Genomic DNA, 26927 nt, shown 5'->3' on the forward strand with positions numbered 1-26927 from the left:
CCTCTGTGTGTGTGTGTGTGTGTGTGTGTGTGTATGAGAGAGAGAGAGAGGGAGAGAGAGAGAGAGAGAGAGAGAGATAGATAGATAGATATAGAGTAGATGTGTGTCTGCTTATGAGTGAATATGTGTGTGTGTGTATGTGTGTGTGTGTGTATGTGTGTGTGTGTGTGTGTGTGTGTGTGTGTGTGTGTGTGTGTGTGTGTGTGTGTGTGTCAGCCCCACTGCTGCCATAATGAGCCAAGTCTCCTGTCGGTCACTTCAGTAGAAACTTTAGCTGGCGTTCAGATAAAGGCAGACGGGGGCAAGCGAGGTTAATGGTGGCTGGGGAATATCTCTCTCTCTCTCTCTCTCTCTCTCCCTCTCTCTTTTGCTTTGTTTCATCCTTTCTATTCCTTCATTCATACTCACCTTGTTTCTTTCCTTTTTGTCATACTATTCATTCGTACATTTCCACTAAATATGTTACTGAAACATTGGAATTGTCAGTTCCATAACAGTTTTTTGTTCTTATTTCATACAGCATTATATTCATACTTTTGCAGATATTTCATATCTTTGGTATATTTTCATAGCATTCATTCTGTCTTTCTCTCCATGTTCTACTTCTGTTATTTTGCACCTTCATCATGCTGTAATCTGTATTTTTTCTTATCTTTCTTTCTCTCTTTTTCTTTCTTTCTTTCTCATTTGATTTTATACCTCCATCTTATTCCAGATCAGTCCAGTGGTTCAAAAAAACATCAAACAAACAAGCAGACGCTCCGTTTTCCTCGTTAGCCTGACTTCATCTGTTAACTACTTTAACTCTTCAGAGTAAAATAACAAAACAGCTTGACTCTCTGTGTCTGTGGTGTCAGTGGCCTTTTTCCTCTGTCTCTGTGTCTGACATGTTGATGCTGTTTCCATAGCAACGCATCAAGCATTTCCTCCGTCTTGTAAACGATGCTCTTCAGGGCTTTATTCTTTCCTCAGTGCATCGCAACGCTAATCGTTTTACATGTTTATAATGTAAAACATGTTTTTGTTCTGCTTTTCTTCCGTATGTCTCTCTCTCTCTCTCTCTCTCTCTCTCTCTCTCTCTCTCTCTGTGTCTCTCTCTGTCTCTCTCTTTGTTTCGGTTGACCGGAGCAGTGCATCAGCGTTGTAAACTCACGTATCCTGTTGAGATTTATTATAATTTTGTCTCCATCTCCGCATAAAACAACCCCAGGCTTCTCAATGAGCCTTTTCCCCTTCCATGCACACACACACACACACACACACACACACACACACACACACACACACACACACTCACCACGTGGTCGATGCCGATGCTGTTCCAGCCCTGCATGATGGGCAGGAAGGAGATGAAGGTGGGAATGACCCAGCAGCCGCCAATCATCAGAGCCACTCTCATAGGAGTCATCTTGTTCCGGTAGACCAGAGGCTGGCAGCAGATAGCATAGTACCTGAAAGAAGAGGATAAAAACACATTAAATATGATAGATTATAATCAATCATTCCATCTACTTGGGGCATAAATACAAAAGGCAGCATCCCCTGCTTTGGAGTTAGTACGAGGGACGGTTAAAAGACCGCTGCCTGTGGACCTGAGAGTTCTTGCTGGTCTGTATCTAATTAGCATGTCTGTTATATACTGAGGTGCAACGCCATTTAGAGCTTTGTAAACAAGTAGTAGAATTTTAAAATCGATTCTAGTTTTGACAGGGAGCCAATGCAGGGATCTAAGAACCAGCGTAATGTGTTCAGACTTTTTAGTTCCGGTGAGAACGCGTGCAGCTGCATTTTGAATTAACTGTAGTCGCCGCACAGCTGATTTTGGGAGGCCGGTGAAAAGACCATTACAGTAGTCTAGTCTACTTGTTATAAATGCATGAATTAATTTCTCAGAGTCTGATTTTGATAGTGTGATACACCAAGTGTGATACACCAAGGGTTGGCTGCATTAGAGAATAATAACTGCACAGAGAGAATATAATCATAAATACAATGTGTAATATAACAAATAAAAAGAAAGCGAATCAATAAATTAATCAAAAGAGCAATTTTGTTGTCATAGTAATGTCACACTTTATTGATCCCTGGGGTCAGAGGTCAAGTCAGCTACAGGGTCTAAGTTACCAACAGTAATTAATAATAATACGTCCTGATGCTTCACAGCTTTCTAGGAGTTTCTGATGTTCTTTCTCTCGGTTGCTTATTCCCTTTATTCCCTCTTTTTTTAACGTTTAATATTTTACATTATAGGCATTTAGCTGACTGAAGACAGACTTGCGATGAGAGCAACAGTAATGAAACTTCCTAGATCACCAAAAGCCACACACACAAACAACCAAAAGTAAGGAATGCAAATATCCGTTCATGTTTTTTAACTGTTTTGTCTCTTGTCTTTTGTTTCCATTTTGTGACAAAAAGCAATATATTTATAAAGTGCTTTTTCTCTCTCTCCTTTCCATTCTGTCAAAGTAAAATTCAAATAAGCTTTATTGGCAGAACAAGAGAATGTATGCTGCCAAAGCATTTGCAAGAATATGCTAACCAACAAATAAACAAACAATCATCAAGCATAGGAACATTAAAAAATCAAATCAAAATAGTTTCTGGCTCTCTCTCTCTCTCTCTCTCTCTCTCTCTCTCTCGCTGTCTCCCCTGCTCTTCTTGTCTGTCTCCCTTTCTCTCCTCTTTCTCCTCTCTCTTCTGTGTCTCTCTCGCCCATCTCTCTATCCTTTCCTCCATGTCTCTCTCCTCTCTGTCTCTCCCTCCATGTCTCTCTCTCTCTCTCTCCTTGTCTCTTATAGTGTCTCTCTCCCTCCCTCTCTCCCTCCTTGACTCCACCTTGTCGATCTGTCCCTAACGATTTATCTGGCCCAATTTTTCCTAAAAGCCATCATCCGTTCCATCCTCAGCTCCCCAAAAAGAGGCCTGCAATTGCAAGTTTGGAGAGGAACAACAGGCCGCCATGTTGGAAAGAGTGGCGACAAAACAAGAGATTGCACCGTTATCACCTCTTCCTCCCTGACAAAACAAAGAAACTTCAAAGGAAAAGTCCAACCTCACATCCTCTTCCACTCTTATATATCATCAATCTGTCATGTTTGATGCAATCCAGGAGTTATTTTGTGATGAAGTGTTGTAATTTTCTTTTTTGGTGAACCCACTTTCCCTCAACCTGCCTCGTCTACTTCTACTGCAGTTAGTGATTTCCTACGGTTTCCCAGAATGCCTTTCAACAACCCCCAGAGAAGGAGCGTGGACTTGTTGCATTCAGTCAAGTGTATGGGCGTATAAATATAGCTACCCAACTAGTTTGTGAATGTTGGAGCTCGTCTATGATTGCAGTTGCACTCCTTACTCAAACCCCAACCTGTCTCTCTGCTGCATTGCATTCTGGTCTCTCTCCTGCTCCTGTGGGTGGAGAAATTGGTCTCTCTCCTCTTCTCCGATGGATTTCTCCCTGTATGATTGTTGAATGTCTCTTGGTGCAAAAATGGCGGCTCTAGAAAGAAGCCCTCGCTCTTTGATTCTGAGGGACTGACACCAAAACCTGACGTTTACCGCTGAGGTTTTACATCCTGAAACATTTTCTCATATCAAACTCCACTGGAGCTGCTGGAAACATCTGGAGGTGACGTCACCTCGTCTACGATTGGCCGGTTATCCACCAAGAAGAAAAATACAACAAACTACTAAATGGAGCCAGAAATCAAGGTACATCGTCAATAGCTGTTACCAACAGTGTCAAAGTGTTTCCGGGTGGATTTTTCCTTTACATGTGGCATTAAGTCTTGTATGATATGAAATCATCTTTTTCCTCTTACAGTAAAACTAACACTCTACCACCATAAAGAAATTGGGCATCTTTTCTGTTTTGAAGCCAGAAAGCCAGTTGTTCAAATTAAACAAAGGGACTTTCTCATTCTCTCTCTCCTTGTGTCTCTGTCTCTCTGTCAGCGTCTCTTTCTCCTTGTCTCTTAAAGTTTCTCTCCCTCCTTCTCTCTCTTACTAACAGTTACTAGGGGCTAAGAGGAAAAATAACCATTTTCCCTCTCACATATTTCCTCATATCTGAATTAAGCAAGGAAGCTGTTTACTAATTTGTTGCTAAGCAGAGTAAAGCTATTCTCCTTCATCACCCATCAAATCACCCTGCACCCCCCTCCTCCTCCTCCTCCACTCCAGCTAAGCCCATTCTTTCTCTCTCTCTCTCACTCTCTCTCTCTTTGCACCAGAGATGGAGAAACAAAACAAAATAAAAACAAGGGATCTCCAGGATTACCACTTCACTTTAAATGTCAAAAGTCTGTTTCTTTCTCTTCCTCTTTCTGACCCAGATCTGTCATTCCTCCTGGCCTCCTTCCCTCTCTCCTTTTTTTCCTTTCCTCTCTTCACATACTCTCCTTCCTTCACTTTTTATGCCCGACCCGCTATATTTCTCCCTCTGTTGCAAAATAACGCCCATCAACATGAGATTTTTTCCCCTTGTGTTGAGTTTTAAAATCTTCTGTCTCTGTGAAACAATCCATATTTCACTTGTTTCCAGTGCAGTTATGCAATGTGATTATCTTGAAACAACTGCAACTTTGGGGAAAAAGTTTAGCATTTTTTCACTACAAACACACACACACACTCACTCACACACACTCTCGCATTCTGTATCTGTCACTATCTGTCTCACTTATCTCTGACACACACTCTGTCACCAGCCACCCACTGTGTGTGTGTATGAGTGTGTGTGTAAGAGAGGGAGAGAGAGCAAGAGAGAGAGAGAGAGAGAGAGATCAGACACTACAGCAGGAGTTCCCAGCATCCTGTCTGGTGATGACATCACTGTAACGCTGCCTGCGCTAAACAGCATGAATGGAATCACACAGATGATAGAGAGACTATGAAAGAGAGAGTGGAAGAGGGATTGAGGGAGGTGGAGGAAGGAGAAAGAGATGGGGAGATGAAGAGAGAGTGAAAAAGGGAATGAAGGAAAAAGGAGAGGGTGAGAGTAAAGAGAGGGAGGGAGGAAAGCAAAAGGAGGGGAGGAGGCAGAGGGAGAAAGACAGAGCGACAGAGAGAAAGGGAGGGAAGGGGGTAAATGAGGTGGGATAGAAGGAGGGAAAAAGAGAGGAGGAAGAGAGAGAGAGAGAGAGAGAGAGAGGCAGAAAAGTGTAAAGAGAGAGAATGAGGGAAAAGATGGAGAGAGGGAGGTAAATAAAAGGAGAGGAAGAGAGTGAGAGAAGGAGGAGGAGAAGTACTATGTTTATATAGTATAGTAATATAGTACTATAGGGTACATAATGTATTTGCATATTTAATCATTTTTGTCGTTGTCATTGCCAGATGTTATTGTAATTACCATTCTTTCTCTCTATCTATTATTTTTCCCTCTATATACTTTGGCAACACAAATGGATTTACAACTCATGCCAATAAAGCAAGCTGAAATTGAAATTGAAAATTGAGAGAAAAAGGGGGAGAGACAGGGGCAAAGAAAAGAAGAGAAAGAGAGAGGAGATTATTTAATTTATCTTATTTATTTATTTGAAATTGTATTTTTTTTTATTTTATTAGATTTCTTTATTTAATACATTTAATCTAATTACCTAATTGTACCTTCTTACATACAGTATGTTACTGTTGATTGTTCTGCTTTGGCAACGGTTGACTGCCATTCATGCCAGCAAACTGAATTGAACTGAGAGGAAGAGAGAGAGAAGGGCAGAGAGGGAGGGAAGGAAAGAGAGAGGAAGAAAGAGAGAGCAAGACAGGATGGGAGAGAGAGAGGGAGAGAGGAAGGGAAAAGAGGAGGAAGAGTGAGAGAGAGAGAGACAGGTGGACGGAAAAGGATAGGGAAAAGAAGAGGAGGGAAAGAAGGACCAAAAGAGAGAAACAGGGAGGGAAAAGAAGAGGAAGAGAGAGTCAAAAGCGGAGAGAGGGAGGGAAAGAGAGAGGGAAGGAGGGAGAAAAGAGAAGGAGAGAGTGAGGGAAAGAAAAGGAGAGGAAGAAAGAGAGAGAGAGAGCGAGAGGCCTGTTCCAGTGTGATGGAAAACAGATGAAGTCAACCAGCCGAACCATTAAGACCTCCATTACCCTCTGACCTTGTGTGTGTGTGTGTGTGTGTGTGTGTGTGTGTGTGTGTGTGTGTGTGTGTGTGTGTTTGTAGATATGTATGAACGCGTACACCTCAAGCTTCTTGCCTCCATGTGTGTGTTTTGTTGTTATGTGTGTACACGTGTACGTGTGTGGGTTTTTGTACAAGTGTGTGCGTGTGTATAACTCTAGCCTCTTAGGTGTGTGTGTCTGTGTGCGTTTGCATGTGTGTTTGTGTGCAGGTGTGTAAGTGTGTCTATATCAAGTTTCTGGTGTGTTCATGTGTTTCTTCGTTTGTGTGCATATGTGACACACTTGTCAGCAAGCTACGACAAAAATGTGGATATTTGTACAGAAACAAAGCTAATTTTCCTATATGTTCAGTAGGAATAATAGTAGATAATTGAGGCTGTCTTCTTGTCTGTTTGGGATTATGGTGATGTCATCTATGGACACGCCTCTGCCTCCACTCTTAAACCCCTAGATTCAGTTTATCACTCCGCCCTAAGATTTATTATTAATTACTAAGTACATTTACTCAAGTACTGTACTTAAGTACAATTTAGAGGTACTTGTACTTTACTTGAGTATTTCTCATTTTATGCTACTTTATACTTCTACTCCACTACATTTCAGAGGGAAATATTGTACTTTTTACTCCACTACCTTTATTTGACAGCTTTAGTTACTAGTTACTTTGCAGATTTAGATTATTAATACAAACTATAAATCAACTAATAAATTATGATATATTTTTATAGGTTAAGCTACCCAGCAGTATATAAAGTAATTAAAATTAGCTTCACCTTTACCAGCTACAACATTAAAGTGATGAACACATTAATGCATCAATAATTATAGTCCAATAACATGATATATATGATTCTGAAATGGGCCATTCTGCATAATGACTACTTTTACTTTTGCTACTTTAAGTATATTTTGATGCTAAAACTTTTGTACTTTGACTTAAGTAAGATTTTGAATGCAGGACTTTTACTTGTATCAAAGTATTTTTTACACTGTGGTATTGCTACTTTTATTAAAGTCAAAGATCTGAGTACTTCTTCCACCACTGGATTTATTACCAGTGACAGTTATTCCACACATCATTGCTTCTTGTATGAAAAGCTTGGGCGGGCATCCCTAACAGTAAGACGTGACAGGCATTGGTTTCTCTTTATTTATAAAGCCCTTAATTGCAACTTGCCATCATATATTACTTCTTTATTAAATTGGTCCTATAGTCACTATTCAACTCGTTCAAGAGATTTTTTGTGTAGTTTAATATTTTGTGTCTTGTGTGTTCTTTTTTGTATAACTTTGTATGTTTTTTTTACTCTGTACTGTTTCTGTGCTTTGACCTACCAAGGGACCACAGATGAGATGTTAGCTTGCAGCCGTAATCTGATACGGTGCATCAAATGGTGACATTTATGTTTGAACTGTACATTGTCCCTTTCAAATAAATAAATAAATGAATAAATTAAATGATTGGCTAATGCTCGCAGTACCGCGTACAAACAGTGAATTTGGGAAAACTGCCTTTAGTCTCTGTGCTGCACACACCTGGAACACTTTGCAACATACATTGAAACTGGACACAATTGTAGATTTGGGTCAATTTAAAACCATAATTGCAAACTGCACCACTCGTGAATGTAACTGTTTTTAACTGTGTTTGGTTGTGTTCTGTTGTTGTTTGTTAATTTGTTAACTCGTTGTTTTCTCGTTTTTTATGTGTATTTTACTCTGTACTCTCGGCAACGTTGTACATGAGGGTATATCCTCAATGATCTCCGAAATCTAAATAAAGGTTGAATGAATGAATGAATGAATGAATGAATGAATGAATGAATGTGTGCGTGTGTGTGTGCGTGTGTGTGTGTGTGTGTGTTTCCTGCTCTGCTGAGCGATGTGTTTAATAACTGTCAGGTTAAAAAGTGATTCTGATGCTTCAGGTGTAATTACAGCCAGAGAGACTGAAGCTGCACTGCTCAGCCAGAAAGCCTCCGTCTGAAACTCCTGAACAAACCCAGGAGCCGCCTCCTCTCTCCTCCTCTCTCCTCTCTCCTCCTCTCTGTCAAAATGTCATGTTTTTAACCTTTATTCATCCTGGTAAGGTCGACTGTGCTCCATGCTGCTTCACACTCTGCCCAGTACAACCAGTCTGATGCTGTTGGCCCGCTGGAGCAGCTGTTGGTTAAAGGTGCTACAAAGGCATTTTAACATCAATAAGTCATGACCACATTTATTTTGAGATATTAGTATAACTAGATTTTATAACCTTCTCCTCTCCTCCTCTCCTCTCCTTGTCTCCTCTCCTTGTCTCCTCTCCTCTCTCCTTGTCTTCTCTCTCCTCTCCTCTCCTCCTCTCCTCTCCTCTCCTTCTCTCCTCTCCTCCTCTCCTCTCTCCTTGTCTCCTCTCCTCCTCTCCTCTCCTCTCTCCTCCTCTCCTCTCCTCTCCTTCTCTCCTCCTCTCCTCTCCTCTCTCCTCTCCTCCTCTCCTCGCTCCTCTCTCCTCTCCTTGTCTCCTCTCCTCTCCTCTCCTCTCTCCTCTCCTTGTCTACTCTCCTCCTCTCCTCTCCTCCATGGTGGGACACACAAACACACAAACCGCTCTCCAGTTATAGTAGTGGGATTATCGTAAATAAACAAAACCATCACAGAGAAGCCTGTCAGCCTCTATCAGCCTCTACTCTGCATCCTCCATTGTTTCTCCACCTGGTGGATCTGGAGGGAAATCTGCTGGATCGCTTTACGGCACAAAACACTGTTTATTACCCATTTTGGATTTGGTCTTGAATAGGACTCGATTTGCTCCGGGCTCCGTCTTGACTTGGTCTCGACCGCCTTTGGACCTGGTTTTGGGAACTGACTTGGAGGCGAGCGCAGCTACAAACTCACTTTCCCACACTCTGATGACGCGGTGAAACGTGAACAAATCAAGCTAGCGTAGGGTAGGTATATTTACGTTATTATTATTATTTACTTGAGGAATTAGAAGTAAGGAGTATTTGTCAAATAAAATAAATATGAGACAAAAACAAAGCTGTGACAGTATGACATTATTAGCTGCTGCACCCAACTTGATGACGACATGAACCATCAACGAAACACCCAGCAACACTTTTCTGCTCCGTTGGCGACAGTGTAGCGGTACTTCCATTTTGTAGCTTTTGTACGGCAGTGGTTCTCAACATGGGGTCCGGGGACCACCAGGGGGCCTTGAGGAGGATCCAGGGGGTCCCCAGAAAATGGATGAATTGTTAAACTTAACCATTATTTAATTTACAAGAAGTTAACACAGTTATAGAATGTGTGTTTTGATCATAGTTTCACTCTTATCTCTCTACCTAAAAGACAGATAGTCTTGGAAATCTGGACAAAGACATATCTAACAATAAAAATAGTCTCAGATTTGGGTCCAAGAGACAAAATCTCATCAAATGGGGGTCCGTGGCCCTAATGTGTATTGAATTTGCGGTCCTTGTTATGAAAAATGTTGAGAATCACTGTTGTACGGTACCATAAGTGCCTTGCTCAAAAGCACATAGAGGGACGATGTCAGATGAGGAGAGAGGGCTTCCTCTATTCCTGTCCTGTTTTCCTCAGCCGGTCCGGGATTCCAACCAGCCACCTCAGGCTCTCCAGTCTCCAGCCTCTTTGTCCTCTAGTTTCTCACCAGCCCTTAAATATTCCCTTTAATATCTATCATTTGAAACGCCTACGCAGACCAAATGATTTTGAGCGTGACAGTAAAGCAAATTATGGGTTTCTATTAACATTATGAGTCATTTTAAGACCTTTACTTTATGAGCAATTAGGGGATGGAATCACCTGTGTGTTGGAAATGTGGCGTGGTAAATATCGCTGTTTCCATTCAACCCTTCAGATGTAATTATTTCTACTTACATTTGGTTGTGACACCCTTGTAAGTACATTATAGTATACTAGGGAGATTTTCACAGTATTAAAGGTAATCCAGCCATCGCCAGTCACTCTGGATATTTTACCGCCTCCTCGAGCATGATCATACCTCATTACCGACTCGCAGTTCGTGGCATTTTGCAGCAATCAGTAATTTGGAGTGACTGTGTGTTCTGTGAGCTGTGGCATTAAAAAAGGCCAAGAGACACTCTTCTATTTCCAATTCCCCAAATAGTTATTTTCAAAGGTTGCAGATTGCTTCTTTAAGTGCTGCTATAAAGGTCTGAATGATCAGTCATAACCTGCATGCATGTACACACACACACACACACACACACACACACACACACACACACACACACACATGCGCGCACACACAAACGGTTGCACTATGTGGATAGAAATGCCTATACACACACTTGCACAAAACACAAAAGCACAGTATGCATGCACACACATCCACACACACACACACACACAATCACAAACACGGTTGCACTTTGTGGATAGAAATGCCTGTACACACACTTGCACAAAGCACAAAAGCACAGTATGCATGCACATACATCCACGCACACACACACACACACACACACACACACACACACACACACACACACACACACACACAAACACACACACACGGTTGCACTATGTGGATAGAAATGCCTGTACACACACTTGCACAAAACACAAAAGCACAGTATTCATGCACACACATACACACACACACACACACACACACACACACATACACACACACACACACACACACACACACACACACACATTAACCTGAGGGAAGATTAGAAGCAGACGGAGCATGCTTGAATGCCGGTGTGTCCCGACCATGAGCACTTTACTCTAAACGCTCCCTGTTGCCTTTTGATCTAGAAAACATTTCTCCGTGTTTATTCTGACATTTTTATTCAGCCATTATTCATGTGGGCGCTGGTTTCTGAGAAGCGTATCGCGGCGTTCCACGTTCGCACGGCTGCAGGACAACGTCGATTATATAAAGATGTTCGCCGTTTCATCCTGTCATACGTGAGAGCAGCAGCAGACTAAACGTTAGAGAAGCAGGTTTTGTGGGCAGGGGGGTTGCCAGTTCAAATCCCCCAAAACGCCTGGTAGAATCTAGACAGGGGAACTACTGATACTGTCCGACTGGCCTGGAGCAGCAGCAGCAGCAGAGATACTTAACACTCGCTGATGATAATCCTGTCTGAAGCTTCAAGTCCAGTAGTGGCACTGTCAAGCTTTTAACTGCTGCTGTATACACATTCAGCCGTGGTAGAAGCCCCACTTCTGTCTGTACACTAGCTGAAGTACTGCTGCACTTTGGCTCCGGTATCAGACAGAATTGTCGACTCGTTCCACTCCATTTCCAATCTTCAGTCTGACATTGCCTCCACTCTAACCGATTTCCGTGGCGGAGGGGGATTCGATTTTCCCTAACCGATCAGTAGAGACCGACGTATCCGCCTGAATCTAACGTCATTTTAAGTCGACGCTGATGCGTAGCCATGACAACACCAGAGACGGGTCAGAAAGTTTAGAGCATCTTTGACAACACGGAGCCAAGTAAAAACAAAGTATGACGACTTTTAATCGATTTAGAACAGCCTCGATAGCAGCGTCTATCTTGTCTATAGCGGTCTCCATTGTTGTTATTACTCCTCCTTGGTTCCAGTGCACAGCTTGACAACAGCTTGACAACGGTGTTAGTCCTGTCTGTTACTTAAATATGATGACTGACTTATTTTGAAGTAGGAAAGTTAGCCACCTTCCCCCCTGGCTAATCTTGAGTTAAGAATTTTGTTAGTCGGCCTAACTGTCAGAGCGGGAAGTTTAACTACTGTAGCTATTTCATAAAGGATGGCAAATCTTCGTTTTTTGGAAAGAACCTGAAGAAGAGAGCGAGTCTTTAGAGACAGAAACAACTCATTAGAGATCTACAACAATCAAGAAGTAGTAGGAACAGGTAAATATATGTGTCTATAGCAGGTTTGACTTACGGTCACATTTAAGTCTAAGACTGGATCTATCTTTATGCATCTGGCCCCAGATAATAATAGCCATTCATCAGTCATTGTTCCACTCCTTCCCCATGAATTCAGTCAATATAAATGGAAGTTTCAGTGGCGAGTAAAATCATTTGCAGGGAATTTTCCAAAGCTTATGGTTTAGTGAACTAACCGCCTCTGACTAACCCAGGATATCATGCATAAAGGAGTCCTCTACAATGGCTCCAGCTGTATACAGTACTAATGCAAGTTATATGTAGTATAATAGACATGAAGCAGGTCTTCTACAGTGGCTCCCACTTTAAGAAGCCGTATAAATGGTTTCCATGAGGCGTACGCTGTTATGACAAGGTCACCGCTGGGTTTGCCTTTTCAGTGGAAATGCAATCACTTTCTCCTTCTCCTTGGGTTGAATGACTCTGCTTGGCTTTGTTCGGCTCTTTGCCCTCTCTCTCTCTCTCTCTCTCTCTCTCTCTCTCTTTTCCTGTTGCTGTTTCTCTATAGCTCTCTGCTGTTGCTCTTGCTTCTTGAGTGAATGGCTTTGTGTCACAGCATCCTTTTCGTAACAGCCCGTGATTTAATTTTATTCCCCATTCATCCCCATCTCCTCTTCCTCTCTCTGTCTGTCTCCTCCTTAGCTTTCTCTCTCTCTCTCTCTCTCTCTCTCTCTCTCTTTCACTATAGCTCTTTCTCTCTCTCTTGCCTTCCTGTTTCTCTATAAATTCTCGATTCAGTGACTTTATTGGAACAACTGTTTATCGGAAACAGTATTGCCAAAGCGGTATACAAAATGTAAATTTGCAAAAACAATCACACAACAGCTTCTAGATTCAAAAAACACACTGAGGGGAAATATTATTTGGTTTGAAAACATGCGCATGATCATCAGTCATTCAAAAGTCAGATATTGTATGTGTTTCAGCTTTCTCTATAGCTGTCAGTGTTTCTTTTTCTCTCTCTCCCTCTCTCTCTCTTCTGTCTCTCGATGTCACTTTCTCTTGCTCTCTCACTTTTTCTATATCTCTCTCTCTCTAAGTTAGCCTCTTTAGTGAATGGCTCTGCATCCTCCTCATAGCGGCTGTGGTATTTTTAATCCCAATTCACTTCCATTCAGCCCCTTCAGCATCTTCAGCTTAATGTGAATGAATGAACGAGATGCTATATCCTGCAGCTGTTCACTTACTTCCTATGTTCTCTCTTCTCTTCTGTCTGTTTTCTTCTCCGTTTCCCCCCTCTTTTGTCTCGGCATCCCTCTCTTTTCTTTGCCTTTCTTTCTCTCTCTCTCACACACACACAGGCTCGTCTTGTTCCTCAGCCAAGTTCTTAAAGCAGAAATCCACTGGAGGCGTCACTCGTTTTTTTTTTTTTTTTTTGACACTCCAGTTGTTTTCAATGGTCCAACGTGCGCTGGAAGCATCAAGTGGCGCTTCAACCCACCTCCACTCTTCTGCTCTGAACTCGTTCCGATTTCAGAGTGTTAACGGAAAACCAAAGTGGCCGTTTTTTTTTTTTTTGTTTTTTTTTCAGGTTTCTGCAGCCAAAGTGACCATTTGACCTGTTTGGAGCCGAAAAAGGACAGGAAGCATGTTTGTAATCAGGATGTTTGTGTTGAGAAGAAGTCTACAAGAAGCTGAGACATGGAAGAGGAAAAGCTACTGAAATTTAAAAAAAAAAAACCCCTGTAGTGCATGACTTCAAAATGTGATCAGTGTGATCAGTGATATCAGTGGGGTGATCTGCTTGATTCTGTCTTGTTTCAAGCTATTTTTACTGTAGAGGGTGCAGATAATGGTTTGTCTCCAAGTAATAGCAGTTGCTCTGAGACAACCTTCTCCAGCACTTTAGACAGGACTGGAGGACCACTAATTGGTCTGTAGTTGCTAATCTCTTCAGCGTCCCTGGATTTTAAAATAGGCATTACCAAGGCATTTTTCCATCCATCTGGGAATTGCCCAGTTTTGATGGAAATATTAATAAGATAAGTAAGGGGCTGAACCAGAATGCTACCATATTTTTTTTAGGAATACAGTATCTAGGTTATATACAGTATATCCTTAGAAAAAGTGGTGTTTAAATCGTTAATAGCTTTCAAGACAACTGATTGGTCAACTTCCCTGATCTCAAATGAGTTGACATCATCTTCATCAGGAGCTATAACATTCCTATTAGTATTGATATGCGGTAAGTTTGTGGCAAGATCTTTAACAGATTGGATGAAGAAATCATTAAATTCGTTAACAACTTGTACATGATCCGAGATAATGTCTTCCCCAACTTTAAGTTCATATTTGTGGGTGACATTGGCCTTCGGTTTAATTAAACTATTTAATTGTTTACAGATTATATTACAATTTCCTTTAGCCTCTGATAGGACTTGAATGTAATAATTTGCTTTTGAAATACGCAGTTCCTTAACTACCCGATTTCTCAGCCCTTTGAATAATTGCAAGTCAGTGTCATTTCGAGTTTTGAGCAAGGTCTTTAGAGCATAATCTCTTCGCTTCATTAACTGATGTCACAATGTCACTTAGCCATGGGAGCTGTATTTTTCTCTGTGGCTTTTTGCGGAAAAAAAAATCATCGATGCCCTCTAATGTATGGCTGCAATTAAATGGCAAGCTGTTAAGTGATTGTATCTTCTTTCCAGACCTATCAAGCTTATTTTGTGATATTTTTAGTCAAATTATCTCACTGCACTGGCAGATAAACTTGATAGATGTCAATATGACGTCTTTCTTTTTTTTTTAAAGATTTATTTTTGCCATTTTATGCTTTATTGGACAGATATAGTGAGAGAGAGACAGGAAGGTATCAAGGTAGGTAGCAAAGGACCGCGGGCCGGATTCAAACCCGAGTCTATCCAAAAACCTGAGTCTATTCACTCCAATGGGAGGAGTGAACGTAAGCACAGATTATGACCGATTCTTTCGCCCCAAAGTCACCGAAGTAAATATTGGACCCATTTTTCACAAGCCACATATCTTCCGAACATTCTGACACTAAAATGGCATTTTTCAGAGGGACAAATCAGGAGAAAATTTACTTTGTTGGAGACCTGTCTCTGTCTCAGCAACACACTCTCACCAGATCTGGCAGCATCATCATATCTCCCGTCGGTCTGGTTTCACTGCAGTGCTGCCGACGCTTTCCAACCGGACAAACAGAAATTTAAAGGGACTTATACGTGAAACCATGAATTAAAAGTTAAAAATTGTGTTTCTTTGCTTAATATCTGCTTTCATCCATCCACACGATGTTCACAACACTTCCAAACGAGCTGGGGGGATTGGGGGGATTGGGGGGGGGGGGGGGGGGGGGGGGAGAGGCGACCACGCCCACTTAGAAGACAGGAAGTGTATACCATTTCGTACCATTGGCGCAGCTTGTAATGCCTTATCTTGTGTATATAGAGCATTTTTGCTTTTACCAAGTAAATGTCCTCAAACAAGTTACATTCTCCTGAAAAAAAGTCAAATGTGTTGAAACCAGTCAAATTATCTGCCAGTGCACTCAGACGATTTCACTTACAAAATTCCTAAAATAAGCTTTATAAGTCTGGATACAAGATAAAATAACGAAACATGTCAGTTTTTGCAGTGTAGTGCTTCCTCTGTATTGTGAGACGGGTAAATACGTCTCCTGATGACAGAGGCTGTGTGTTGTGCCGGAGTGTGTTGGAGGCGGAGGGCAGATGAGGTCACCGACTGAACATCCTCAACAGTCGGCTGAGCTGAACTGATTAAAATACTCACTCCGCTGCTCTGAAGGGAACGAGCCATTGCCGCAAACCTGGAAAAATCCTTGTACTGTATATCCGATTAGTCGTCTTTCCAAACGCCGAGACGCTGCTTGATTCTTTTTTTTTTTTTTTTTTTTATCTCCATTGATGTCTCTGCCATGTTGTGTTTCTGTAACGCTCTGTCAGCAGCTTGGCTCAGTCTTGGGGTCAGGAAATATTTTCTACACATGAGAGGCTCACAGATTTTGATTAGAGTAAAAAAAAATAAACAAAATAGCAAAATGAGATGTTTAGATCCAAATAGAAATGTGCTATGAATTTGTGTCATTTCCTTTCTCTGGTCTTTCTATTTTCTCCTGAAATCAACTGTTAGGTTTTCAAAAGTCTCTCTCTTTGTTTCCCTCTGTCTTTATGTTTATATTTTCTCCTCTCGCAACGATGCAGCGGTCACAAATTTTCAGATTTCAAATGAACATAATTCCATCCGACAGGGTCATGAAGTGCTTTCTCCACAGGAGGCAGAGCCATTCTTCACAGAGACTCCACTTCACAGAGATGTGAAGTTTCTGGCCGACACAGATTGTATTTGTGTTCAAATAGAAATATGCCGGGAACTGTGTGTCGCTTTCTTTCCTGTAATATTGTGTTCCACTTTTTCTATTTCCTTCTGAAATATGTTTTGCTCAGGGCATCGGAAGCAATATTTCACATAAACAGCCTTCCCTTCGTGACTTGCAAAAAAAAAAAAATGTTTTAAAAGTGAAACTGTCTGAAACTGAAAATCTCTCTGGTACGCTGGGGGGGGGGGTTTCTATGATTTTTCATTCTTGGACCTGTGTATTCTGTATGTAAAAAGGCAGAAAGTGTATATTGAATTTTGCAACGATTGGTCGCCTCTATCTCACACCGGTACTATTGTTAGTTCTAGTGTTTCTCCACATTAAGACTACATTTCCCATAAGCCCCGTTGCCACCTCTTCCTGTTTTGTGCCGTAAAGCGATCCAGCAGATTTCCCTCCAGATCCACCAGGTGGAGAAACAATGGAGGATGCAGACTAGAGGCTGGTAGAGGCTGACAACTAGTCTTCTTGGTGAGTCCCATTTGTTTAGGGTAATTAATGTGTCAAACTTAAAAAAGGTGATGATTAGCTGTTTGGAAGGAGTGCCTCTATAAGAACCAGGCTCGGTGTGCACGTTCATTTGCACTTTTTCTTCAATTTTTCGCCACTTTTTTGCCATGCACGATATTTAAGGGAATTACGGTCTGCACTGTTTAGGCTGCAGAGTCTCAGAGTGCTGAAATCCAGTGTGCGCTCGTACACCAGGCAGTACGGTAGAAGTCAAACAAGCTTCAACCAGCTGGAGGCTGCTGGCTGGACATCCACACACCAGGAAATAACTCACTGTGGTGGCTGCAGTTGACACATGAATTAAAAACACTGCGCTGCCACAGCATCTTGGTGTTAACAGGTGGAGTTTTTATAGTCAACATACAGTTGACTCTATGCATGACTCACTCCAGTCATGCATATAGTCAACTGTAATGTCGACGACACTGATCATCATATTAGATCAGGTACATTCTTACGTTACTCATGTATAATAAGCAAGGCTAATATGCTCTGCAAAGAAAATCTGGTGTTGTGTGAAACCAAAATCACTGGTGCATTTATGGTAGTTCTCCATGAATACATATAGGATTATGTATTCATTAGGATATGTATTGTATGTATTGTAATATGTATAGGATTATTATTAATATCCTATGGATTTGCTCACCCACATCCCAGGCCGATTTCTAATTAAGAAAAAAATTAAGGAAACTTGCTGTACATAACAATGCCTAAAACTACAGTCAAACTGACATATTTTAGTCCTAAACAGATTCAGAATTTGACAATTTTTTTAATGAAATCAAATCGGATTAAATGTATTAAAGTGGTAATAAAGTGCTTCTTAAATTCTAATTATAAATTTCAAAACAATCATCAGCAGCATGGCTTTTCTAGTATGTTTTCTAGTAGTATGTATCTAGTATCCCCGCCCCCCCCCCCCCCACACACACACACACACACACACACCACACACCCCTCCTGAGCATCTAAAAACTGTGCTTGTTGATGTTGAAGTGCGACACGTAACACCTTCAAACAACAACAAAAGTCTTTCTCACCGTCTGCCTCTGTGTGTGTGTGTCTCTCTCTCTCTCTCTCTCTCTCTCTCTCTCTCTCTCTCTCTGTCTCTCTCTCATTGAAAGTGAATGAATCTCCATGGGAGAATGAGAGGTGTTCGCGGCGGTGAGTGTGATCGCGGGGCGAGGCGGCGGACGGCTGATTGGTCGATAATAAAAGCAGCGACCGTCTGTGACGCACACAAAGTGACAAATCGGCTCTCTGTTTACCCATGGTGCACTGCAGTGAGATGACGGGCCGAGAAAATAATTTTGAGGCTCATTGAAATTCCTGGTGTGAAGAGTGATGAGAAGAGAGGGGAGAAGAAGAGAGGGGAGAAAAACGGAGAAAGAGAAAAACAGAGTGTTTGGTGGATGGCCATTTGCACACACACACACACACACACAAACACACACACACAAAGTTGGGTAACATTCGGTTGAATCCAATTCATGCAGCGCTTGACCATCACACACACACACACACACACACACACACACACACACAGATGCTATGACAGAAAGACAGAGAGATACTCAGACAAAAATGTAAACACACACACACACACACATACACACACACACACACACACACGCACACACAGACACACAGATACTACGACAGAAAGACATAGATAGAGATACTCAGAGAAAAATGGAAACACACACACACACACACACACACACAGACACACAGATACTACGACAGAAAGACATAGATAGAGATCAAACAAAAAAGGAAACACACACACACACACATACAGAATAATCTCTAAACCAGTTTCATTATTGTGTGTGTGCAGTTTTCTGTTGTTGTTTCAGGGTGGGGGGGGGTTACGCTGTCCTGTGTTTCACACTCTTTGGGAAATGTGTGAAATGACTAATGAAATGAAATGGCTGATATGGTTTTTATATTGAGAGTTAATATTAGACTGTTAAGGCTTAGACAGATGCTTCATGCTGGAACATCTGTGATGGAGCACAGGTGGTCAGAAAGACGGAACTGCTGCCAAAACGACCGGGCGCTCTGCGGGTCCAGCACCTGAGGTTTGGAAACAATGCAGAGGGTGGAGAGAGAGAGTGTAATTTTCCCACATCAGGAGGAGTACAGGAGTATGGAGCAGTCTTTAGGCTCTCTCTCTCTCTCTCTGGCTCACAGGCTCAGACCTTTGTTCAATGTGCTTAGCTCTTTGGTCAATGCACTCGGGGCAGTTTTTACAATTTCTGGCTTTATTTTTGGTTTTCAGTGCAGTAAGAGTAAGCAAAGGATGGGGTGTATCATCGATTTGTTGCTGGTGCAGGCAAAAATGGCTGTGCACCTTAGTAGGAAGAGGAAGGTAGATGCTGGGGTAACAGTAGAAGTTTTAGACTTGTACAAGGCTTTAGTTAGGGCAAGAGTATCAATAGATGATGAATACTACAAAAGAATGCAAGATTTAGGAGTGTTTCATAGTGAGTGGAGTCTGGAGGAAGCTGTGTGCAGTCTGGAGGAGGAGAGTTAGTTTTTACCAGGGAGTTGAGATGAGGAGCGGATAACAGTGTGTAGGTGTTTTTGGTTTGTGAATGTCTTGTTTGCTTTGTTTTTGTTTTGCTGACTGAGGGGTTGGATGTTTGTACATTGTCTAATAAAGGTCTTGTTAAAACTCAACTCTCTCTCTCTCTCTCTCTCTCTCTCTCTGTCTGTCTGTCTCTCTCTCTCTCTCTCTTCATTAATATTCAGTGTCTGGGTTGGGGTTAGGTTTAGAAATGGGGTTAGGGTTAAGGCTACATAGTCTGTAGAGGTACAGCAAATAGGCAAATTAAACTTTTTGAAGATCAACTTAAAACATCTGTGTGTGTGTATATGTGTGTGTGTGTGTGTGTGTGCTCAGGAAAAGTTACTGTATATCCTGCATGTGTGTATGGATCAATGGATGTCTGTATTTTCAACTGTTATTCAATTCACTGTCTGTCAGTTTGTTCTTGCAAGTGTTCGAATACACGTACGTCCATACTTGCATGTTTGTGTGTGTGTGTGAGAGTGTGTGTGTGTGTGACAATTATGCGTGTGTTGTTTGTATTCATGTGTGATAGTGAAACTCTCAGAGCTCCAGCAGCAGCAGGGGTCGGGCTGCTGGTTGAAAGGCCAGCTCTTTTCCCATTCCGCTAAATCAGAGAGCATCGGCCAAAAGGGCCAAATCTTAAACTGCCAGAAGCGATCTCCAGGCCGAGGCTTTGAACCGCCGCTCTGCCCGCAACCGCAGAGGCAGGCAGACAGGGGGCAGGCTCTTCATCCCGTGCCCAAAATCTCTCTTTGTCACTCGATATCCATCTATCCATCTATACGCTACTCTGCTTTTTATTAACCTTTGTCCAAGAAAGGCTGACTGGCCTCCACACTCCGTTTCAGCAACGCCCTGCTTCATATTCATACAGTTCACACACATTCACACTGGGAGCCGACCAGTACAACCACACCGACTTCGACTAGTGGTCACTGATCAGCTTCAGGGGAGTAAATGGGGGTTAAGTGCCTTGCTCATGGGCTTGTCAGGTAAGTTGTAGTGAGTAATGAGTAGTAAGTTTGGGAGGGGAGAGATTTAGGTGGCGGCCACACTGATCCGTTCTGTCTGTCCGTCTACATTCATTTCAATTCATTTTCAAAATCTCTGTCAGATTTCCATCCATTTTGATGGACAGAAAGTTCAATTGAACTTTTTCAGGACACACAGATTCGTTACTGTCCGTTCAGCCAATCAGAGGCGTTCCTACGTTTGTTTCGGGAAAAAAAAGCGGCGAACACAGAGACGACGGTCCGACCAAAACAAAGATAAAACAGAGAAAGCTGGTGTAACGTTGGGATGACTGGAGGTTTTCCAGCTCAGTTTCTTATTGAATTTATACTGTAGAGTCTGTTTCTTCTTTTTTCTATGAAGTACAGTAGCTCCGTTACGAGCAAAGTCTTCCTGTTCTTCTGCCTCGCCGCCATGTTGACGCTCAAAACAAACCGACGGACAGGAATCCATCCGTCAATAATTCTGTCTATTTTCTGATGGATCAGAGTGGCCGCCGCCACACTGATCTGAAGTGAACTCCTGATGAACCCCTGGTTGTTAGAAAGTATTTGTGTCAGGTTTGCGGACCCAGACTCTCTGTGAAGTTAAAAGTCCTTTAAGAAGCTAGAACATGCTTTGTTATCCGTGTCCAAACAGCACCGTTGAAGCACACCTTGTACTTTTTTGCTTTAGCCTCTTACAGTAATACTCTGTTCCCTTTCAAATGATCCCTTATTCTCCTCTCTCTCTCATCTTTCTCCTTGTCTCTATCTTGTTCTCTCTCTCTCACTCTCCCCTTTCTTCTTAACAGTGAGTTTTTTCCTCTCTGGATTCTCCTCTCCTCCATCTGTCTCTCTCACTCTTTCTCCCATTGCAGTCTTCTACTCAAAAGCCAGTTTTCATTTCATTTCCAACCTCTCTCTTCCCTCCCCCTCCTTCTACCCTCTTTGTCTCTATATACTCTATCTCTCTCCTTTTAACCTTTTCTTTCTTTCTTTCTTTCCATAATACTTAATACTTAATACTAAATCCATGTGTACCTCTTAATGCTAATCCTCCTTCCCACCCTCCCTCCATCACTCTCTCTGAAGATGCAGAGATGTGCTCTCTCTCTCTCTCTCTCTCTCTCTCTCTCTCTCTCTCTCTCTCTCTCTCCCTCTCTCTCTCTCTCTCTCTCTCTCTCTCCCTCCCACTCTCTCAGTTCAGTGTGCATTACTGACATATTTGTGAACATCAGCAGCAAAAGCATCAAAAGATAAACAAATATTTGTTATGTTAATGCTATATGACTAGGGACTTTTGGATTTGGAAAGTGAATGAGAAACACTGTCCCTTCCCTCAGTAACCATGGAGACGCCCATGAGCAAGGCAGCTCCCGTCACTCTGGAAGACTGTTGTACTCAGATCCCAGTAGCCATTTTTGTTGGCTCTTGATCTTGTGTCTTTGTTGATACTGCTTCTCTGTAATTACTATGGTACCTCTGAGCAAGGCACTTAAGCCCCAGTTACAGGACAACAACATGGAGCTCAGCAAACCCTCCCTGGAAAAAACTAAAAGTAAAAAAAAAAAAAAATGTTTGCAGAGAAACAAGCTCTTTCTCTCTCCATACTCTAAATCCATAATTCTTTGTCTGTGTGTCACTGTGATACCAGTTGATGCCACTTATCTGACTTTGACAGACGAACTCCTACAGTGAAGAGGTTATGGCTCCAAGTTATGGTAATGAAGTGTTATAATTAGTGTTACATCTGCAGAGACTTATCGTTTATTTATTTCTAAATGTCTTTTTCTGCGCCTTTCTCTCCAGTATGGGAAAGTGTCTGTTTAAAACGTCCCACAAATACACACACACACACACACACACACACACTAACACACACACACTGTTAATCTGGCCTGTGCACTGTATGGGGCTGCAGACTGCCTCTTACATTTGGCTACAATAGGCTGGGCGACAGTTTCATTAATTCTCATCCTCCAATTCTACATGAATCTGGAGTGTCAAGCTCTCTCTCTCTCTCTCTCTCTCTCTCTCGCTCTCTCTCTCTCTCTCTCTCTCTCTCTCTCTCTCTCTCTCTCTCTCCCTCTCTCTCTGCCTCTCTCTCTCTTCTGCAGCCAGGAATGTGACGGGATTCACAAATGGCCCGGACAGCCTGTAATTATAGCTTGATGGTTTGCAATCTACTGAGTAAACTGCAGGTAAAACAGTGTGTCGCCTCAATGATGCCGACACTGTTATTCTACTTAACTAGCTGTGTAATAATGAACACATCGCTGTCCTTACCCTCTTCATTATCACATTACCTGACCACCATTTTAATTAGGAATTAGCGGCTTTTATTTTGTAACAGTCACGCCTCAAATCAAGCCGCATGTGGGTGATTGTGACAGCCTTAAATTAGCTAAAAGCGTCCACTCTCATTTTCATTTTAATCTCTTTCATCAAAGCGAAGTAATGATTCTTAACAGATGAGGATAAATACGTTGCATGAATGAATAATGAATCTATTCCACAGGTGGTTCTGTCTTAAAGTCCTATTCTAAGAATTTTTGAATATATCAATTTTGTGTACTTTATGCCTATTTTGTTCCAATGGCTACAAATAAAGCTTATGAAATCCAAGCTTTTAGAGCAGACAGATGTATGCAATACCCATATTTAGTTCTGTGTAGCTCAATGGATAAAAGACATGACGCATGAGATCGTCTCCCACGGGGGGTAACACGCGCTAAAAATGTACAAAAACAATAAAATGTATCAATCACAAGCAAGGGAAATAAAATAAATAAAACAGCCCTTGAAGCTCTTGAAAATGCCTTGAAATAAACATGAACAAACCCAAAAGTGCAAGGGACTTGGCACAAGATTTGACATGATTGTGGATCGGGACTCTGATGTCGCCAATCAGGCTGGTAACTAAATGAAAAGAAAAAAAAAAAAAAAAAACTGGGTCAAAACTTCAGAGGAAAAAGAGAAGCTAAATTATTCATGGTCTTCAGCATATTGTGTCTCCGGCTTGATGCTCATATGTATTTTTAGGAATTTAGCCGACTCCATTATCCAGAGAGACTGGGCAACAGTTGAATATGCTTCAGTTCCTGGATCACCGATATTACAAGCAACGAAGAGCGAGGAGGTGAAGACTCAGAGCCACAGTGATGCATTCCTCTGAGAGAAGTGCTTGGAAAAAAAAAAAAAACATAATGGAAGGAAGGAACTAAAGGGAGCAGTAGCAGGCAATTAGAGCGAGTAGAGGAGGAAGATATGGGAGAGGGGAGATGACTCACAGGGGAGAGGGAGATGGGGGGGGTGATGGAGATATGAGTCGGTGGTGGAGGCTGTGCTGTTCCAGGATGTGCAGGCAGCTGTATGAACAGCTCCTCCGGACAGATAATCGAATGAAAGGACCATTTCCTCCCTGGCTGCTGCTGAGCTTCGCAGCTTTGGCTCGACTAATCTGGAACATTCTCCTGTGTTGTATTAGTATTACATGGAAACACATGAACACACGTGTGATATGGACTTTATTTGCATCCAACCTGCATTAATACTAGTGGTAGCTCTCATAGAAGTCCTTTTTGCATTTCTCCAGTATCTATCCTGCATTAGTATTGTATACAATTCTTTCCTGAACATTATAGAGTAAATATTGGTATATTATAATGCAAAACTCTGTCTCAATCAACCAATTATTACACTGCTTCTATCCTGCACTGGTATATAAACACTTCTGCTAAATGCATCCTATATTTTAGATATATACTGAATATTGAAATTCAGTTTGTTGTTGTTTTTTTGCTTTGCTTTCCTTTGTTTTGAGAAATGTTAAGAGGTTCTGCAGATTGCAACCTAAGGGGGACCCAAGGAGGATCCCTGAGGAACCCCCGTTCCTCAAGGATTCTTCAAAGAATGTTCTAGGGATATTTTTCCAAGTGAGGAACCCTACGGTGTTTGTATGCTGTAGCATTTTCGAATATAACTCTTCTCATCTGCAATGAGGTGTGATTTCGGGTGTGTGTTTTCAGCTAGTGAATACAAATCAGCCCAGGATGTGAGCAGCCAGTGATGTGACTTCATAACTCCGGTTCAGACTTGTTTAAATTCGGGCATCGTCACAGGTTGAAAGACATGATGCGAAGTTAAGCCGTCTGCATGTCGAGGCTCACACTCTCCGGCCTGATGTGGCCCATTCATCATCACAGGCATTCCAGGCCGCCACCTTCACCCTCTATACACAATAGACACCAGATTCATTACCAAACAAGCAATGGAAAATAATCTCTGACACTTCCCACCCAAATCACGCTCCCTTTCAGCCCGCTGGCAGCAGCTATACATCTTCAGGAGGGAAAACACCTATACAACCATTCATCTTGTTCACACGGCGGGCCGGAATTGATTGCACCACATTTGGGGAGGGAAACACTGTGTGGAAGACTGCAGAGCAGATGTAAACAAGGCAAGACTCATGTGGACTTTGGACAGAAATATTGTCAATATACAACAAATTGTCCTTCCAGCATTGTTGAGTGATAAGCAGAGCTGGAGGCCAAATTACCCAAAAGTAAAAAAAAAAGATGGGGCATATTGATAAATTTAGGTGAAATATAAAAAAACCCCAAAGTATTTTCAAGGCCATCCATTCATTTTCAGAAACTAACCCTAACCACTTTTTTTTTTAACCCTTTTTTTTGTTTTTTTTCAAGTTCACAAACATTCAAAGATATTCAAGGCCCTGACCCTCGACAGAGCCATAACACACACACACACACACACACACACACACACACGCACACACACACACACACACACACACACACGCCTCTCACCTTTCCAGTGCAATGAAGCAGAAGTAGAGTTTTGTAACTATGTCATGGGGCAATATCACACAATATGAAATACAGTATGTTACACACACACACACAAATATTCACGCAAGCACACATACACACATTCATGCAGACACGCACACACACACCTCTCACGCACCTCCAGTGCAATGAAGCAGATGTGAAGGGGAATTATTTTTAACTAAGCATTGAGTTTACACCAAGGGGGCTATATCACACAATATCAACCATGTTTTACACACACACACAAACACACACACACACACACACAAATTATTTACACGCATCCATGCCTCTCACTTTTGCAGCGCAATGAAGCGTAGGTGCAGTATTTCAACTAAGGAGTGAGTTTACACCAAGGGGCAATATCACACAGTATCAACCAGTTTACACACACACACACACACACACACACACACACACACACACACATTGTTCCTACACACACCCCGTGCCTGTCACACTTTCAGAGATGCAGTATGGAGGTGGTGGTCCAAACCACACACACATATACAGAGTTAGTGTACACAAGGGGATTATACCATGTGTTATCGACCATGTCTGCGCACACACACACACACACACACACACACACACACACACACACACACACATACACACAAATATACACACAGGACCAGTAAAGTCTATGGGCCACAAAAGGAACCGAAGCGTTGAAAAGGGGATACATAAGTTTTAAGTTAGTGTACACCAGGGGGCTATACCAAACACACACACACACACACACACACACACACACAGACACACACACACACACACACACAGCCCGTCCCACCTGTCCAGGGCGATGCAACAGAGGTGCAGGATGGAGGCGGTGGTGAGCAGGACGTCCAGCGAGGTACGGACCAGGCAGAAGGTCTCTCCGTAGATCCAGTGCTGGTGAACCAGCTCGATGGCTCCGAACGGCATGACCAGCACCGACACCAGCAGGTCGGCGAACGCCAGAGACACGATGAAGTAGTTGGTCTTGATTTTCCTGATGGTGGGAGAGAGAGAGAGAGGGAGAGAAATGACAATATTATTTCTGAGGGAAAAATACATGAAGAGAGAGACAAAGAGAGCTGAAGGAGAGAGAAAGGGAGAGTTAACGCTGACAGAATTGTTCTGATGGAATATAAAATACTCTGCTAATCATTCTTGCATCAGTAATCTAACAATTATCGTTACTGTGATCAATTAATCAACACCAGTTAATTAATCTGTTTGTTATACCACAGTTACTAAGCTTATCATTTCTCAGTTTTGCTTTGATTGAATTGCTATTTAAGATGATTATTTTAACAGGCCATGCCAAAAAAAATCTGTTAAAAAAAATTGTTATAATAGATATTGTTGTAATAGACATTCAGATGATTCAACTGAATAAAAATAGACTACTAGTCTACTATAGTCTATAGTATATATAGTCTATAGTCTATATATACTATAGTCTACTCCAAAATCATTATGGCTTGACTATATAAAGTGTTGTCTTAAAAGTTTACATGTTTCTAAATTACTTTGGCAATATTGTTTTGAGAGAGAGAGAGAGAGAGAGACTGGCAGGTGTATGAAAAACAATTATAGAACAACA

The 26927-nt window shown here is 41.9% G+C and overlaps 1 protein-coding gene across 1 annotated transcript; it reads right to left on the minus strand.

The window, feature by feature from the left end:
* Window positions 1-1297: 1297 nt before the first annotated feature.
* On the minus strand, window positions 1298-26330 carry LOC139640074 (5-hydroxytryptamine receptor 4-like; the record flags this gene model as incomplete). The annotated part of the gene is made up of 2 exons (XM_071514238.1): window positions 1298-1451; window positions 26130-26330. Coding segments are annotated over 2 exons (355 nt in total), but the record flags the coding sequence as incomplete, so codon positions are not given.
* Window positions 26331-26927: the final 597 nt, after the last annotated feature.

The sequence above is a fragment of the Centroberyx affinis genome, unplaced genomic scaffold, assembly GCF_046629955.1.
Source record: "Centroberyx affinis isolate AG114_WGS23_722 - 3 ecotype Tasmania unplaced genomic scaffold, CSIRO-AGI_Caff_v1 ptg008291l_1, whole genome shotgun sequence".
NCBI lineage: Eukaryota > Metazoa > Chordata > Actinopteri > Beryciformes > Berycidae > Centroberyx > Centroberyx affinis.